This window comes from Coregonus lavaretus (genome assembly GCF_964263955.1).
Source record: "Coregonus lavaretus genome assembly, chromosome: 11".
NCBI lineage: Eukaryota > Metazoa > Chordata > Actinopteri > Salmoniformes > Salmonidae > Coregonus > Coregonus lavaretus.
Window position 1 is genome coordinate 9,137,079 of NC_139998.1, and position 16,932 is coordinate 9,154,010.

General features: G+C 41.0%; 1 protein-coding gene across 1 annotated transcript in view; it reads right to left on the minus strand.

Annotated features, from left to right (window-relative positions):
* The window catches only part of LOC311137456 (sodium-dependent neutral amino acid transporter B(0)AT2-like), a 60,780-nt gene that overhangs the window by 27,381 nt on the left and 16,467 nt on the right, over positions 1 to 16,932 (minus strand). The window contains exons 4-5 of the mRNA XM_084171972.1: positions 12,254 to 12,380; positions 11,810 to 11,991 (exon numbers count right to left, since the gene is read on the minus strand). Coding sequence (XP_084028098.1) covers positions 11,810 to 11,991; positions 12,254 to 12,380 — 309 coding nt within the window. The remainder of the gene's footprint in view (positions 1 to 11,809; positions 11,992 to 12,253; positions 12,381 to 16,932) is intronic.

A 16,932-nucleotide genomic window follows, 5' to 3' on the forward strand; every position in this document is an offset into this window, starting at 1 on the left:
CAATTGCTTGGGTAGGGAACATGGCCAGGAGGCGCTCGAGGACCAGTGAGCACTGCAGACTGCTTACGAGAGCAGGAATTGGGGACTGACGTCTCCGCCCACTCAGGTACGCAGACCTGATGGCCCGAGAGCAGTGGAGCTGCCCCTCCTTCAGTGGAGTTTGGGCTCCTTCATGTCTGCAAGCGGGCCGTGGCCAGGCTCAACGTCAAGTGGTCATCTTCTGTAGGGGCTCAGGGCCGGCAAAGGACATATACGATGGGAAGAGACTCCAGTCCCATACAGCACAGATAAAGGAACTGCTCCCTGCAGTATCAGCTTGCCTCAGGAAAGCTAAGAGCGCGTGTGAGGTTACCCTTAGTCTGGACATACACAATATGAAGGAATCTGGGTTTGGCAACCATCCCATGGTTTAGCTGTCACTGGCTCACCACCTCAGCCCCTCACGCTGTGTTATTAACGACACAAGTGCCCCACTCCCTGGGAAGGCGGAGTGCTTTACTGCCTCCTTTTCTCAGAAAAAGGCCTCAGCCCAAGCAATTAGAGCCCTCAATGTGACCTCTTTATTGTTGGCATATATGACTATAGACCTAAACCTCCGTGCCTCCCGTAGTGCCATCCAAGGCTGTGGTCGTACCATGAACCTAGTGGTGGAGGGAGAAAGGGCACTTTGGCTGAGCATATCCAGCTTAACAGATAAGGAAAGAGTGGACCTTCTGGATGCCCCAGTGACACCCAAGGACTTGTTCGAGCCCACTTTCGCCGCCGTGTGGCAGAAGTGTGACATGCGCAAAAAGGAAGGCAAAGCCTTCAACTTCTGCCCGCCCTGCAGACCCGGGCCCTGAATCTTGCCACAGCCTCACAGCTGGGAGGGGGCAACAAGCTGGCTCCCCGGCTATGCAGCAGTTTGCCATGACTCAGGCTGGGCCCCTGAACCAGGCCAAAGCTGTAGGGAAACTTACCCTTCAGACGCAGCAAGGATCCGCCCTTCTATCCCTCCTAGGGGAGGTAAGAAGGGTCAGCCAACCTAGGGCGCAGCCCTGGCGGTTGAGGAGGATAGTGTGCAAGGCCTACAGCACTCTGCCCTACCCTCTCTCTTTGGGTTTAACGGTTGCTACTCCTTCCCCTCGTCAAGTTTCGTAGCAGTGGGATGGCAGGGCTGAATTAACACAAAAACCCTATTCTCTGTACAGTATCTCTTTTTCGTGACCGAGACACTTTTTGCTCATAGGGATATTGGTATCCACAGTGGTCCACCAATTATTAATTTTTCAACTTAATACTTATTGTATTCCCCCAATTATGTAAATCAAAATGTACATACATGCACTGTCATTTAAAGCTAGAATCCTTAGTTGCTACATCCATTTTTGGTATGGAATACCATGATATACCAATTGATTCTTAAATAATATAACTTACATGAGCCTCATGAGCTTAGTTCAACTCTCATACCCCATCAGAACCTAACATATAAGCTTGTTTTACTCCAATGTTTGAAAACAATGTAAATGTAAATGCAAACACTGTATAGATATAATTTTGATACCATGGATGGTCAGTGCTTGCATCCATAGCTCTGTCTATGAATTTGAGAGTGGTTACACTTCTCCAGGCCCATCCCTCAGCTTTTTACCAAAACAGAGGTGTGTAGAATTGCAGGAAATTAGCTTGAAAACTGCAATATTTTCTCTATGACACCAAGGTGGCCCAGCTAGCACATAACGTTCTGAGAACCATATGTTTCTTAGCGCTTGGTGAGAGCGTAGTTGTCCCATGGTTATTTTGCATACAACCTTCCCACAACATTCTGGGAATGGTGCAGGATACCCAGCTAGCACTTAACGTTCTGAGAAACATTTGTTTCTTAGGTGGGTACTTTCAGTACGTTTCCTACAGGTTTCCTCATTGTTCTATTGAAAGTAATGTTCTCAAATTGTTCCAAGAATGTTAACAAACAACGTTCTTCTGTGGGAATTTCAGTACTTCAGCATAACATTTACAGGTTTCCTCATGGTTCTATTTAACGTCATATTCTCAGAACATTAAGAAAACTTTCCATAAAAACACAAGAAAATGTTATTAACATTCAAATAACGTTCTAAGAATGTCATTTAAAAACATATACATTACGTTCTCAGTGTCAACAAAACTATCGCTATCCTCTATCTTGTTAAGTGTGTTCATGTGTTGGCCACACCCACAAATTGGCCACACCTGATTTTTTTTCTTCTTTTTCTTTGGGGGGGGGGTAGATCAGCTTAATATTGCAGATAGATTGTAATTTCCATCAATGTAATTGTCTGCATCACTTCCAATCCCCCATGTTTTTATCTATTTTGGTTCCATCTGACCATATGACATTCTCCCAATCCTCTTCTGGATCATCCAAATGCACTCTAGCAAACTTCAGACGGGCCTGGACATGTACTGGCTTAAGCAGGGGGACACGTCTGGCACTGTAGGATTTGAGTCCCTGGCGGCGTAGTGTGTTACTGATGGTAGGCTTTGTTACTTTGGTCCCAGCTCTCTGCAGGTCATTCACTAGGTCCCCCCGTGTGGTTCTGGGATTTTTGCTCACCGTTCTTGTGATCATTTTGACCCCACGGGGTGAGATCTTGCGTGGAGCCCCAGATCGAGGGAGATTATCAGTGGTCTTGTATGTCTTCCATTTCCTAATAATTGCTCCCACAGTTGATTTCTTCAAACCAAGCTGCTTACCTATTGCAGATTCAGTCTTCCCAGCCTGGTGCAGGTCTACAATTTTGTTTCTGGTGTCCTTTGACAGCTCTTTGGTCTTGGCCATAGTGGAGTTTGGAGTGTGACTGTTTGAGGTTGTGGACAGGTGTCTTTTATACTGATAACAAGTTCAAACAGGTGCCATTAATACAGGTAACGAGTGGAGGACAGAGGAGCCTCTTAAAGAAGAAGTTACAGGTCTGTGAGAGCCAGAAATCTTGCTTGTTTGTAGGTGACCAAATACTTATTTTCCACCATAATTTGCAAATAAATTCATTAAAAATCCTACAATGTGATTTTCTGGATTTTTTTCCCTCAATTTGTCTGTCATAGTTGACGTGTACCTATGATGAAAATTACAGGCCTCTCTCATCTTTTTAAGTGGGAGAACTTGCACAATTGGTGGCTGACTAAATACTTTTTTCCCCACTGTATATATATATATACACACACACATACACACATACATACATACATACATACATACATACATACATACATACATACATACACATATACATATACACACATACACACACACATAAACACCCACATACATACATACACATACATATCCTTTAAAATATATATATATATTCCCCTTTATTACTTTCCAATCCCGCCACCCTTTCCCCACTTGGAGTAAACTAGTGAACAACAACGCCTAGGCCTCTACTTCCAGCCCATACCCACTATCTACATTTTATGGACACAGTCAATTTTACAATAATTACATTTTGTTTGTTCTTTCTCCTGAACTTCTTCTACTCTCAACCTCTCCGATCATTTTCATGATGTCCATCCGGTTTGCTTCTATATGCCATATATTTCTAACTGTGCTCCTTCACAAAAGCTCCCAACCTACAACCCATACACTTATTATGGACACAGCGTGCCTACATTATTAGTTATCTTGTTATTGTTTGTTGTTAGTTGTTATTAGTCCCATCCTTCAATTCCATTCAACACCTCCCATCTATCTTTTAACACCATCCATATAGGATTTCTATTTGCCATATATATTTCAACTGTACTGTGATGTCTTACAAAAGTTCTGAACCTTTCTATTCTCATTGTTTCTACAGATTGTGAATTGAAAATAAACATTTTTGCTAATAGTATTATTATGTCATTGATCGATTGACTATGACTTTTCAGATCACCCAGTAGTGCTATCTGCAGGGTTAGCTCCAGGTAAATATTGCAATCCTTTAGCCATTCCTGGACCTGTGTCCAAAAACAAGCTACAAATGGACAGTACCAAAACAAATTATCTAATGATTCTGTCTCTTCGCAGCAAAATCTGCAGAGCTTGGAGGATTGTATCCCCCATATAAATAACATTCTATTGGTAGCAAGAATTTTAGATAATAATTTAAATTGAAAGATTCTAAGTTTTGAATCCGGTATCGTTTTGCGTATCAGTTCATAAACACTATGCCATGGGATCGGTACGTCAAAAATCTCTTCCCAACCATTTTGCAATCTATATGGGACGGCTGTCAATCCTTTGGTCCTTAAATGAAACTGATATACTTTTTCATTTATCACAGTTTTCCTTAACCAATTATGTTCTTTAATGCAAGGCCGACAGACAAGTTTCTTACTTTCTCCTCCTTCCACTTTCCTCTTCCATTTTTGCGGTAAGGCTGCAATTATTTGGTTGTAATTTTGGGTAGAGCAGACATTTCCATATGTTTATGTTAGCTGCATGTGCGACATAACTCCACCAGTCCTACCGATGATATCATTTACAAAGATTATACCTTTTTTAAACATTTTGTCAAAAAAAATAAGTTTTTTTGTCAATTAGTATATTTGAGTTTAACCACAATATTTGTTGCATTATCTGTTCTGTCGTTTCTGGAGGATTAAATTGAAATCGCAACCAACTTTCTATGGCTTGTTTTAGAAATAGTGATATCTGGGAGATGATATCCTTTTCAAATAACTGAAAGTGAGTGGTTGTAATCTGAATAAAGGGAAAAAGGCCATTCTTGAACATTGGGTGAGACAATTTTACTAATTTGCTAGAGAACCAGTTCGGATTTAAGTATAACTTTTATATGACTGAAGCTTTTAGTGATAGGTCTAATGCTTTAATATTTAATAATTTCTGTCCTCCGAATTCATATTCATTATATAAATAGGCCCGTTTAATTTTGTCTGGCATGCCGTTCCAAATAAAATTGAATATTTTTTTCTCATATAATTTAAAAAACTGTTCGCTAGGTGTAAGCAAGACCATAAGCAAATAGGTAAACTGGGATAATACTAAAGAGTTAATCAGGGTGATTTTTCCACAAATTAACAGGCACCCACCTTTCCATGGTAGCAATATCTTATCTATTTTTGCTAACTTTCTATTATAATTTATTGAAGTGAGATCATTTATTTCCTTTGGGATATGTATTCCGAGTATATCCACATCACCATGAGACCATTTTATTGGTAAACTACATGGCAATGTACATTTTTTATTTTTTATTGATCCAATACGTAATATAGTACATTTGTCATAATTTGGTTATAATCCAGAGAGGTTAGAAAATGTATCTAGATCCTCTATGAGGCTGTGGAGTGATTCTAGTTTTGGATTTAAAAGAAAACATGAATCATCAGCATACAATGACACCTTTATTTTTAAGCCCTGGATTTCTAATCCCCTGATATTATTGTCGGATCTGATTTTAATCGCTAACATCTCGATGGCCACAATAAATAGATATGCCGATAGTGGACAACCTTGTTTCACTCCTCTTGACAGTTTAAAACTTTCTGAGAAATAGCCATTATTAACTTTTTTACACCTAGGGTTACTATACATGATTTTGACCCATTTTATAAGAGATTCTCCAAAATTGAAATGCTCCAGGCATTTATATATAAACCCCAGTCGTATTTTATCAAATGCCTTTTCGAAGTCTGCTATGAATAGCAGGCCTGGTTTCTCAGATTTTCCATAATGTTCTATTGTTTCCAATACTTGCCTTATATTATCTCCAATGTATCTTCCATGTAAAAAACCTGTCTGATTAGAATTAATAATATCCGACAATACCTTTTTAATTCTATGCGCTATACATTTTGCTAGAATTTTGGCATCACAACACTGAAGTGTAAGGGGCCTCCAATTTTTTTAATGGACTGGATCTTTATATTTTCCACTTGTATCCTGTTTCAGTAATAATGAGATCAGACCTTCTTCTTGAGTGTCAGATAATCGACCATTTACATAGGAGTGGTTAAAACATGATAATCTTAGTATATCAAAAAAGGTTTGGTATACTTCGACTGGTATGCCATACAACCCTGGAGTTTTCCCGGACTTAAAGTCTTTAATTGCATCCAGAAATTCCTCCTCTGTAATTTCACCTTCACAGGAGTCTTTCTGTTTGGCTGTTAATTTTACATTATCAATAGAAAACAAATCTCTACAATTAGTTTCAGTTAGAGGAGATGGAGAGCGACTGAAACGAAAACATATGCTTAAAGTACCTTGTTTCCTCCTTCAAAATATAATTTGGTGAATCATGGGTTACTCCGTCAATTGTAACCAGTTTCATTAAATTCTTTTTGGTAGCATTCCTATGTTGAAGATTAAAAAAGAATTTGGTGCATTTTTCCCCATATTCCATCCAGTTTGCTTTATTTTTATAATATATTACACTTGATCTTTCTTGAATAAGTTTCTCCATTTCTTTTTGTTTTTCCTCTAATTCTGAGCCTCTTTGTTACAGTTTTTATTGCCATCTATCTGTTCTGTTAGACTTTCTATTTCCTTTGTTAGTATAAACTCTTTTGACCTAAATTGCTTTTGTTTTCGAGATGAGTACTGAATTGCATGGCCTCTAAAGGCACATTTAAAGGTGTCCCATACAATAAGGGGATTTGCTGTACCTATGTTATGTCGGAAAAAGTTAGTTATAAATTCCTTTGTCCTAGTTAAAAATAAATTAGCATCCAATAGGCTTTGATTACATTTCCAATATCCTCGCCCACGTGGAAATTCAGTAAGAGTAATGTATATGCCAATTATATGATGGTCCGACCGCATTCTGTCCCCTATCAACACTTTTTAAACTTTTGGTGCCAACGAGAATGAGATAAGAAAGAAGTCAAGACGACTAGTTTGATTGAGTCTCCGCCATGTATATCTCACTAGATCAGGATATTTAAGCCTCCATATATCTACTAGTTCTAATGTATCCATGACATTCACGATTTTCTTAAGAGCATGTGGGTGATTGTTTGTGGTGTGATTTCCTTTACGGTCCATTGAGCTATTTAAAACAATATTATAATCCCCCACCATAATAATATTGTCTTGAATTGCATGCAGGGTTGATAATTTATTATATATATTGTCAAAGAAGTGTGGATCATCATTATTTGGTCCGTAAATGTTAATGAGCCATATCTGTTTATTGTCCAATAACATATTTAAAATAATCCATGTACCTTGCATATCTATTTGGACAATTTGCACATTCGGATCGAAATTACTATTAATTAATATCATCACCCCTTTTGAATTTCTTTGCCCATGGGAGAAGTATATTTCGCCCCCCCATTCCTTTTTCCACGCAACTTCATCTAGAATTGTTGAATGAGTTTCCTGTAAACAATAGATATTATATTCCTTCTCTTTGAGCCATGTAAATATTGTTCTTCTTTTGTTATTATCAGCTAAGCCATTACAATTATAACTGGCTATACTTATATCCCCATACACCATAATGAGACACAAGTTTCAAGTCTATTTATCATTATATATGTTTGTAAATTTACCAATAAAAAATACCGTAATGATTGAGTGTCCATATAGCTGTACCATGATATTTGCATTGCTACTAAGTATCCCTTCAATTGTTCTCCACTAATTCCCCCGCTAAAGCCCCTCCCCATCCCAAGTTGAGCCGTCACCCCAGTGATCGGCATCCCACCCACATCCCTCCGGATCCCTAGGGCCCCGAGAGGCCAGGACCCATCCATCGAAAACAGCACACAGTGCCACGCACAAAACAGAAGCAGATTAACCGCCAAAAGCATTTCCAATGCTGTCACCTCTATATATAACTATATAAAAATATATATCTATTCAAATATCTTGCATATCTTATTTTCCATCATTATACATTAATATGCGTAATAATGTCGGCAGTTCATGCGTAGGATTTTAACATATAACACGGATTTCCATTGTATTACATTTAATTTATTGACAAGCAATTATTATCCTAGCAAATAATTACTGTGGTCCATCCCATACCCCTCCCCAACATCCCCACCCCCCCACAACAGAAGCCGGACAAACATACACGCACATACTCCAACACACTCAACCCCCCTCCTCCACAATCCACCATAAAATCAGATACTCAACGGTTGTTATATCCCAGAGCCCAACTCAAGAAAGGACCTGATTTACGAGTGCACATACAGTTACAGCTGATTGAGAAAGCATGCAAGATTGAGCAGAAATTGACAACAATGTGAGATTTGATTAATCTACTTAATCTTTGTCAAGTCCTAGGGGATGGAGATCAGATCCACCCTCTTTACCTGAGACACAAACACTCTGGTCCCCCGTTGTAACCATTTTTCCCAAGCATCTCCGTGCAGTCAGACCTTTGATTATTTTGTGCCACCTGGGCCACAATGATAAACCCCCTCTCTGATTGTCCGAGTGTGACCCCCTCCCCATGGGTTACTGCAGCCAGTGTTGCCAGCACTGCAACTACCTGGGTGAGGGTACCCCACCGGAATCCCCACCGGCTAGGTAACAGGTCGTCAAGGTTCTCATTAGCAGCTTTGAGAATTTCCTTGTATATTATGCTCTCCCATCAGGGGGCTCTGGCTTTGTAGGACCAACCCTGCCAGGCAGGCTCAGAATCTTGAGGGGGCGGTGCTGCTCAAGTAGGTCTCTGACCGCATTTATTTATCTGTTTAGGCTGCATACTCACAGCAGGTCCAGAAAAGAGATGGGAACTTCTCTTTGGTGTATGGGTCACTCAGGTGGGTGTCCAGGATATAGGGTTGGGGATCTTTCCATCATGATAGGACAATAAAAAATTAGATTAGATGTATACTATATTTAAAAATGTATATCCCTCATCTACACAAAATTGAAAGCTCTCTCTCACTACCCCTGCTCATAGACACCCGTCGGCTCTAGGACATGCAACCATTTCCCCTCTCACTCAATTAACACCGCACCTTTCCAAACACAAAAATGCACACCACATGGTTGACTGCGGAGGAAATGGGCCGAGCGTGCAAACGCACCCACATCCCACACCTGCCGCAAGGGGGAAAGGACGCCAGGGAGAACACAGGACCAACCTCAACAACCGTCACCTGATATTAATGAGCGCTTGTTTCCTTTGAAATAGGGTCTGTTTGCATAGACTAAAATGAACAGCTTTGTATGAGTTAAAAAACCACAGCATGCTAGCTTCATCCTGGTTGCTCAGTGGAATAATTCCATGGATAGAGAGCAGAAAATCATAGGTTTAAATTTCACTGATGCCTTGCCACAATAAAAAATACATGTATTTGCATGATTAATGCCTAAGCAAATTAATTTCCATGTGTCCTATCTGTGCTTGGTGTTCATAACAGTTAAACTAAGCTAGCAGTGTTATTAAAAGTCTTATTGAAATATATTCTCAGAACATTATTTAATTACTTTCAAATAACCTATAATTTCTGTTCTCAGAACGTTAATAAAACCTCCCAGGAAAACTTTCAGGGAACCATAGTAAAACATTCTCAGAACCTCACTGAAACCTAAAAATGTACGTTCCCAGAAAAGGTGAAATCACTTCCGTTCTCAGAACATTTAAAAACCTTTCTCTTTCACCGGTCAGGAAACGTATGGCTTCGTTCTCAGAACCAATGGGAAACCAAAAAAATATGTTCCCACAACTTCCAAGGAATCAAATATGCTAGCTGGGGGGCCTTTAAAATGTTTCTTCCCAGGGCCCGAGACTTGGTTTGTCTGGCCATGCTCTGCCGAAGTCATAGTAAAACACCTTGTATGCTATTTCTATCTCCCTCGAGTTATGAGGGGGTCCCTGATGAATGTGCTATCACAAAAGGGTTTCCCAGCCCCAGAAATGTGAGAACCTGACCTAGCGAATGAAGCAATTCTCCATCCTCATCCGGATGATTTAGCCTTCGGGGGATAGCTGGTGAGAGAGAAAAAAATATATACAGTTTATAAAAAAAGAATGGAAAGAGTCTTGGAAAAGAGTGCCAGCCCCTAATGCACACCCAGTTGGTGCGTTTTTGTCGTGGAAAAGTGTTGTGACTATACAGATTGTTCTATCCTACACTCTGTTTTCCATGGTCCTATGCGCCTTGCAGGATCTTTTGGACGGAGAGAAGGTTCATCTTGTTAAGTTCATTTTGCCGCTTTCTCGGCCTGCCAAGGCCCCGACAGTGATACATAACTGTAGTGTAGTCTCTAAGGGGGGCACGTCGCTTACGCCAAGTCTTTAAGCATTTAGCTTGTCCTGGGACGTGACTATTGTGCTTAAATCGTGGCAACGTTATATACCTCCTTTCGCTTTACTACTGCCCTTGGCGTCCCTAAGCGTATGGGTGGACTGTGCTCGACCAGCAAATGCCCACAGTCTGCCCAGGGATTTTTCAGGTTAATGTACTAAACCAATCTTTGGCCCGGTTGACTTTTTCCCTATTGTTACACCTTTGAGCCTATGGCTTTTCGCCTGTCGCCTTACCTAGAAGGGTGTCCCTGTCGTTGTCCAGTATGTACGGTTCGCATTTACTTGGATTGTAGGAGAGCTCGGGCAAGGGTGTCATGCTCTTTACTCATTGGGCAAACACCCTTGGAAGAAGGTGGGCCCATCTCTTTCAGCAATATCCTGCTGGATCATGGGACCATTATATTTATTTATAATATTGCAAGGGTGATAGCCTTTGGAGGGGCCTGAATGGGCCCTCTCCTACAGAGGGGTTTACCTCTTTGACACTGTTTTTGGGACATCTCATTATACAGAGATTTTGTGCTTCCCCTCACTTTGTTATGAGGTTGCTCCCAACGGGTTGTCTCTGCACCTTCTCGGAGCGTACTCCCTTAGTTTCGGGACCTCTGAGGGTGGCTTCGGAAAGCCTGTTTTGCAATACAGGAGTTGGCCATATCCCCACATGTGATACATCGAAATGAGTATTTGAAAGAGAACTTAACGTTACTTGCGTAACCCCAGTTATCTGACAATATGAGTGAGATGTAGCACCGCATTCAGAGCGAGAGGAAGAGAAGCATGCTTGAGAATAACCAGAGGGTGGGAGACTGGCTCCTTTGTGGAAGTGAGAGTCTCACCTCATTTGCCACTTTACCTGTCTATCTCCAACAGACGCTTTTGATAGGTACTTCAGAGAGAGTAGGCAGTCCTAGCGAACCCCTCACTCATATTATCAGAGAACCAGGGTTATGCAAGTAACTTTACGTTTTTCACACTTATGGTAGATTAAGAAAGACCTGACACAGTTTCTCCTGACCTGGCTCCAGCCTGACACGGAATGGAGGGCTAACGCTAAAAACAACAGTGACGTTATCATAATGGAATTTTCCGATGGGGATTAAAGCCTTTTAAAAAAAATTGAGTTATTTAACCAACGACCTTAACTCTGACCTTGTAACTGGCTAGCTAATAGTAGTCATATGACAAGAGAAAACCTGGATAAAGGATCAAGATGACCTGCTAAAGAAGACGGTAACGTTAGCCAGTTGGGCAAATCCGTCCGGATGCTAGTCATGCTACTGTCAACTTGGCTACAGTAACATCCAAACCCGGATCACATGAGCTCCAGATAATTTCCAGTCAGTTATCATTAGGAAGACCTGTCAAGGGACATCACTGAGGCCAAACGGCGGTGTCGTTTAACTATACACACACACGGCTAACAGGTCAATGGCTAACCAACTAGGCCAGGTCTATCAGGTATACAGTAACTAACTAATAAGCTTCCCCCCCCCCCCTTTACTCTCTCACTCTCTCTCTCTCTCTTTCTCTCTTTCTCTCTCTCTCTCTCTTTCTCTCACCTTCCCAGAGGACTGGATGCCCTTGATCATGGCAAGGCAGACCATGGACCAGGCGGCCAGCAGACAGATGGTCATCCTCCAGTTGAGGCCTCCGCTCTCAGAGATGGAGTCAGAGATATTCAAAGCCTCACGGTACCAGTAGTAGGTGGTGGCCGAACTCTTCTCACACTCAGCCACCACAACTGGAGGGAGGAGGGACAGACAAAACGGTGGTTGTTACTGATTAAACTAGAGCACACTTTATAATGGATTACTGTATGACTATAGTATGGCTAATGCCTTACTGTATCACTTTCACTGGGGGGTATCTAAACACTATGACTTTATTACATGCTTTTTTATGAACTTGTATGCTAGTTATGAAGAGCCACCTGTATAGTTCTTGCCTCTTGTGTCATGAAGGTGTGAGCATGTGCTGGATGAAGGTGAGTGTGTGTGTCTTACACATAGTCGTTTTGTTTTTGACCAGGGGACACTCGTGCCATGGCAGAGGCTGCTGGAAGGACTGGGAGAAGTAGAACAGACTCCACCCAATGATCACATTGTAGTAGAGGGCCACAAAGAAGCACACCTGCAGAACAAAAAGTTATAGTGTTGAATCCACACACAGCAAATTTGAGATCAGAATTTTAACACCCACAATGTTAAATTCAACACTTTCTTAGAAATTATATATGACCCACCAAAATAGTGTTCAACTAACACTTTTCAAGGTGTTGATAAACTAATACCCCCAGAGGGTTGGATCCCTAACACTGTGGGTGTTGCAAATTCCGACTTGTGACAGAGACATGGGTGTTGCAAATTGTAATTCCTATTGGAATCCAGCCATAGGGAGGATATTCAATAATTGGAACTTCTTATCACCCATAATCTGCATTCAGAATGAGTGCTATGGTTAGGAACTTAAACTAAATCACCTAAACCATCTAAACTGGAACAATGGGTGCAATAAACCCAACCCCAGTAATGGGTGCAATAAACCCAACCCCAGTAATGGGTGCAATAAACCCAACCCCAGTAATGGGTGCAATAAGCCCAACCACTTACAGATTGGATTAGTTTAGAAAATGTTTAGTTATTTATCTTAGATCAATTAATCAATCAATGTGCATGCAGAAACATACAGTGAGGGAAAAAGGTATTTGATCCCCTGCTGATTTTGTACGTTTGCCCACTGACAAAGAAATGATCAGTCTATAATTTTAATGGTAGGTTTATTTGAACAGTGAGAGACAGAATAACAACAAAAAAAAACTGTAAATTGATTTGCATTTTAATGAGGGAAATAAGTATTTGACCCCCTCTCAATCAGAAAGATTTCTGGCTCCCAGGTGTCTTTTATACAGGTAACAAACTGAGATTAGGAGCACACTCTTAAAGGGAGTGCTCCTAATCTCAGTTTGTTAACTGCATAAAAGTCTGTCCACAGAAGCAATCAATCAATCAGATTCCAAACTCTCCACCATGGCCAAGACCAAAGAGCTCTCCAAGGATGTCAGGGACAAGATTGTAGTCCTACACAAGGCTGGAATGGGCTACAAGACCATCGCCAAGCAGCTTGGTGAGAAGGTGACAACAGTTGGTGCGATTATTCGCAAATGGAAGAAACATAAAATAACTGTCAATCTCCCTCGGCCTGGGGCTCCATGCAAGATCTCACCTCGTGGAGTTGCAATGATCATGAGAACGGTGAGGAATCAGCCCAGAACCCAGAGGATCTTGTCATTGATCTCAAGGCAGCTGGGACCATAGTCACCAAGAAAACAATTGGTAACACACTACGCCGTGAAGGACTGAAATCCTGCAGCGCCCGCAAGGTCCCCCTGCTCAAGAAAGCACATATACATGCCCGTCTGAAGTTTGCAAATGAACATCTGAATGATTCAGAGGAGAACTGGGTGAAAGTGTTGTGGTCAGATGAGACCAAAATCGAGCTCTTTAGCATCAACTCAAGAAGAAGCACATTAAGGTCCCGGAGTGGCCTAACCAGTCTCCAGACCTTAATCCCATAGAAAATCTGTGGAGGGAGCAGTGGCGGCTCCTGAAAAAATTCTCAGGAGGGGCAATTTTTCTGATGATTTAGGTGACCTACACACATTTAAAAAAAGATATGTCCAGCAACAACATGAAGACAGGGGCAGCATATAAGTCAATACCAGAAGCATTTATTGACTGATCTCAAAAGTGTTGGCTTACCAGGGTTGGTGGAGCCCTCAGTTTCATCTTTGCCTCGCAAAGCTAACTCAAACACTCCGCAAAACTTCACACACTGGATTAGCCGGCTGAGGATGTGGCGGTTCTTGCTAATGTCGTAGTAAATATATTTGTTATAGTGAATATGGAATATGATATGTTGAGTAAAATGTTGTGCTAAGATATATTTAGGTCAGGAGCTGGTTATAAGTTATGTTCCTATCCAATAACAATGGACAAAAGGGTCCTATCTTGTCAGCCTTGTCAGCAGGTGGCCAAGGACAACACCCACGCCATAGGCCTCTCAGTTCTTCCAACTCACGAGTTCTTGCTCTGAGGACACACACACACACAAACACACACACACACACATCATCACTGTTAAACACACACACACACACACATCATCACTGTTAAACACACACACACACACACACACACAAAAATCCCCTCTCTTAGGCTGAACATTTGAAGACAGAGAACCCGACTCAGAGCCAATGCAACAGTGACAGTAGCCTGGAGGGGACCTCGCCCAACTCATCAGGACCAATCAGAAGATCAGAACTACTAGATTGAACCTACTTCATTTATTGCATAAAATGTCTGCACACAATGTTTCGGGGCTCTCTTCAGATAATAATAATAATAATAATAATAATAATATGCCATTTAGCAGACGCTTTTATCCAAAGCGACTTACAGTCATGCGTGCATACATTTTTGTGTATGGGTGGTCCCGGGGATCGAACCCACTACCTTGGCGTTACAAGCACCATGCTCTACCAGCTGAGCTACAGAAAGTGGATACTCATGGATGCGCATTGCAATTGTAAAATGTCAACACAATTGGAGACACCACGTCATTTTTGGAGACATGTTATTGACAGTAAACTATTGTAGATGCGACTGCTAACTAAATAAAACATTTTAGCTGGCTAGCTAATCATCTTAGCTAAATGTGGGGCAAACAATTCAGTTATTTACCGTTAATTTGAGGGATTGGGGTGAAAGAAATCGAGTTACATAGTGATACTTTACGATATACTGTATTGACAATATCGCAATATTTTAGCGCTAGTTGGCTGTACCTGCACCAAAACACCATTATTGTTCCTTCATAGCTTGTTCTCAATCTTTTCACATTGGGAGCCAATTTGTTTTCAGCACTTTTATTTCCATGACTGATCAAAACTCGTTCGCATGGCTTTCTGATCCCTCTGCAACAGACATATGGTGCGCAATAAAATCACAGTATCGAATCGCAATACGTATAGAATCATGAGACTCGCAATGCTGATGCATATATCTTATCGTGAGGTTCCTGGCAATTCCCAGCCCAAGTTCATTTGCCACAACAAATCTCTTCGCTAGCAAACGCAATGTGTCTCCAGCAATGTTTACTTTTTTGACGTTCTATGGCATCTCCACTTTCCAAGCATATATGACCACATGTAATATTTTGGTAAGTGATGCAAATAGTGAACTATGTAGGGCCAGGATGTAAAATATATGTAGCTGCAGCAATTTCTCTTATCTGATATGGTAAGTAATGGGGCTTGATTTATAGCTCCCTAAGAGTTTGACGAACGGGTCCGTGAACGCGATTGCAGATATCTTTACCTCTGAATAAACTGCCTTATATTATACAATTATCCACCTTGTCCAAAAGTCTCTACTTTTTCTCCGTTCTCCAGTAAACTTGTTTTATCAACAATAGTAAGGTTCAATGACACAGAAAGCAGTTCAATGTCGGGGTACAGAGCTCTCTTACCAGGATCGCGGTCCGCTCTGACCAGGGTGAAGGTGGCCGGCTCCACCTCTCTGCCAGCAGCGTTTTCATTATTTAGTCCGTTCGTAGCGGGTATGTACACGATCAACAAGATCAGTCCAAAACCGAAGATCAGTCCAAAGCAGAATGTTTGCAGAATGTTTGTAAACTAAGTCTACAAATTAAAAACATAAAATAACGCCACACTGCAGGTCGCAACATAGACGCTGATAGCCGCCATTGTCTTAGTTACGTTCAACGTTACGTCACGTATGACGAAAGCGCGTAAGTGCAAGCCCACAGACACCCATAGAGAATGTATTGAAAGCTTTGAAATGTGAAAAAAATAGATTTTACATGACAGGCTATGAGAGACTTCTGGGCGATTTTCAACCTGACTGAAATCGCCCAAAAAACGGGCGGGGCCATTTGAAGCACGACTTTAGCCTGATTTGACATTTAGTGGCTGGCAGATCAGACGTGAACACTGATAACTGCTGTTGCCGTGATATAATTTTTTATAAATTTATAAAAAAAAAATCTAATTTTTTTATTTTATTTTTTATAATTGATTAGAAAAAAAATCCCTTCCTTTTCCCGTTTGGCAGTGCGTCGCCCATATCGCCCTATTGAACAAGCCGTCCCTGGGAGGGAGCTGAAGGTTCGAGTTGCCAAACGTCAGCCTCTAAACCTTAATGACTTGGAGAAGATCTGCAAAGAGGAGTGGGACAAAATCCCTCCTGAGATGTGTGCAAACCTGGTGGCCAACTACAAGAAACGTCTGACCTCTGTGATTGTCAACAAGGGTTTTGCCACCAAGTACTAAGTCATGTTTGCAGAGGGGTCAAATACTTATTTCCCTCATTAAATGCATATCAATTTATAACATTTTTGACATGCGTTTTTCTGGATTTTTTTGTTGTTATTCTGTCTCTCACTGTTCAAATAAACCTACCATTAAAATTATAGTCTGATCATGTCTTTGTCAGTGGGCAAACGTACAAAATCAGCAGGGGATCAAATACTTTTTTCCCTCACTGTATATATATATATATATATATATATATATATTTTTTTTTACTATTATAAAAATCTACCTGCAACAAAGCATGCTAGGAAATAGGATAATGAGACGGAAATTAACTCAACAACCACACCA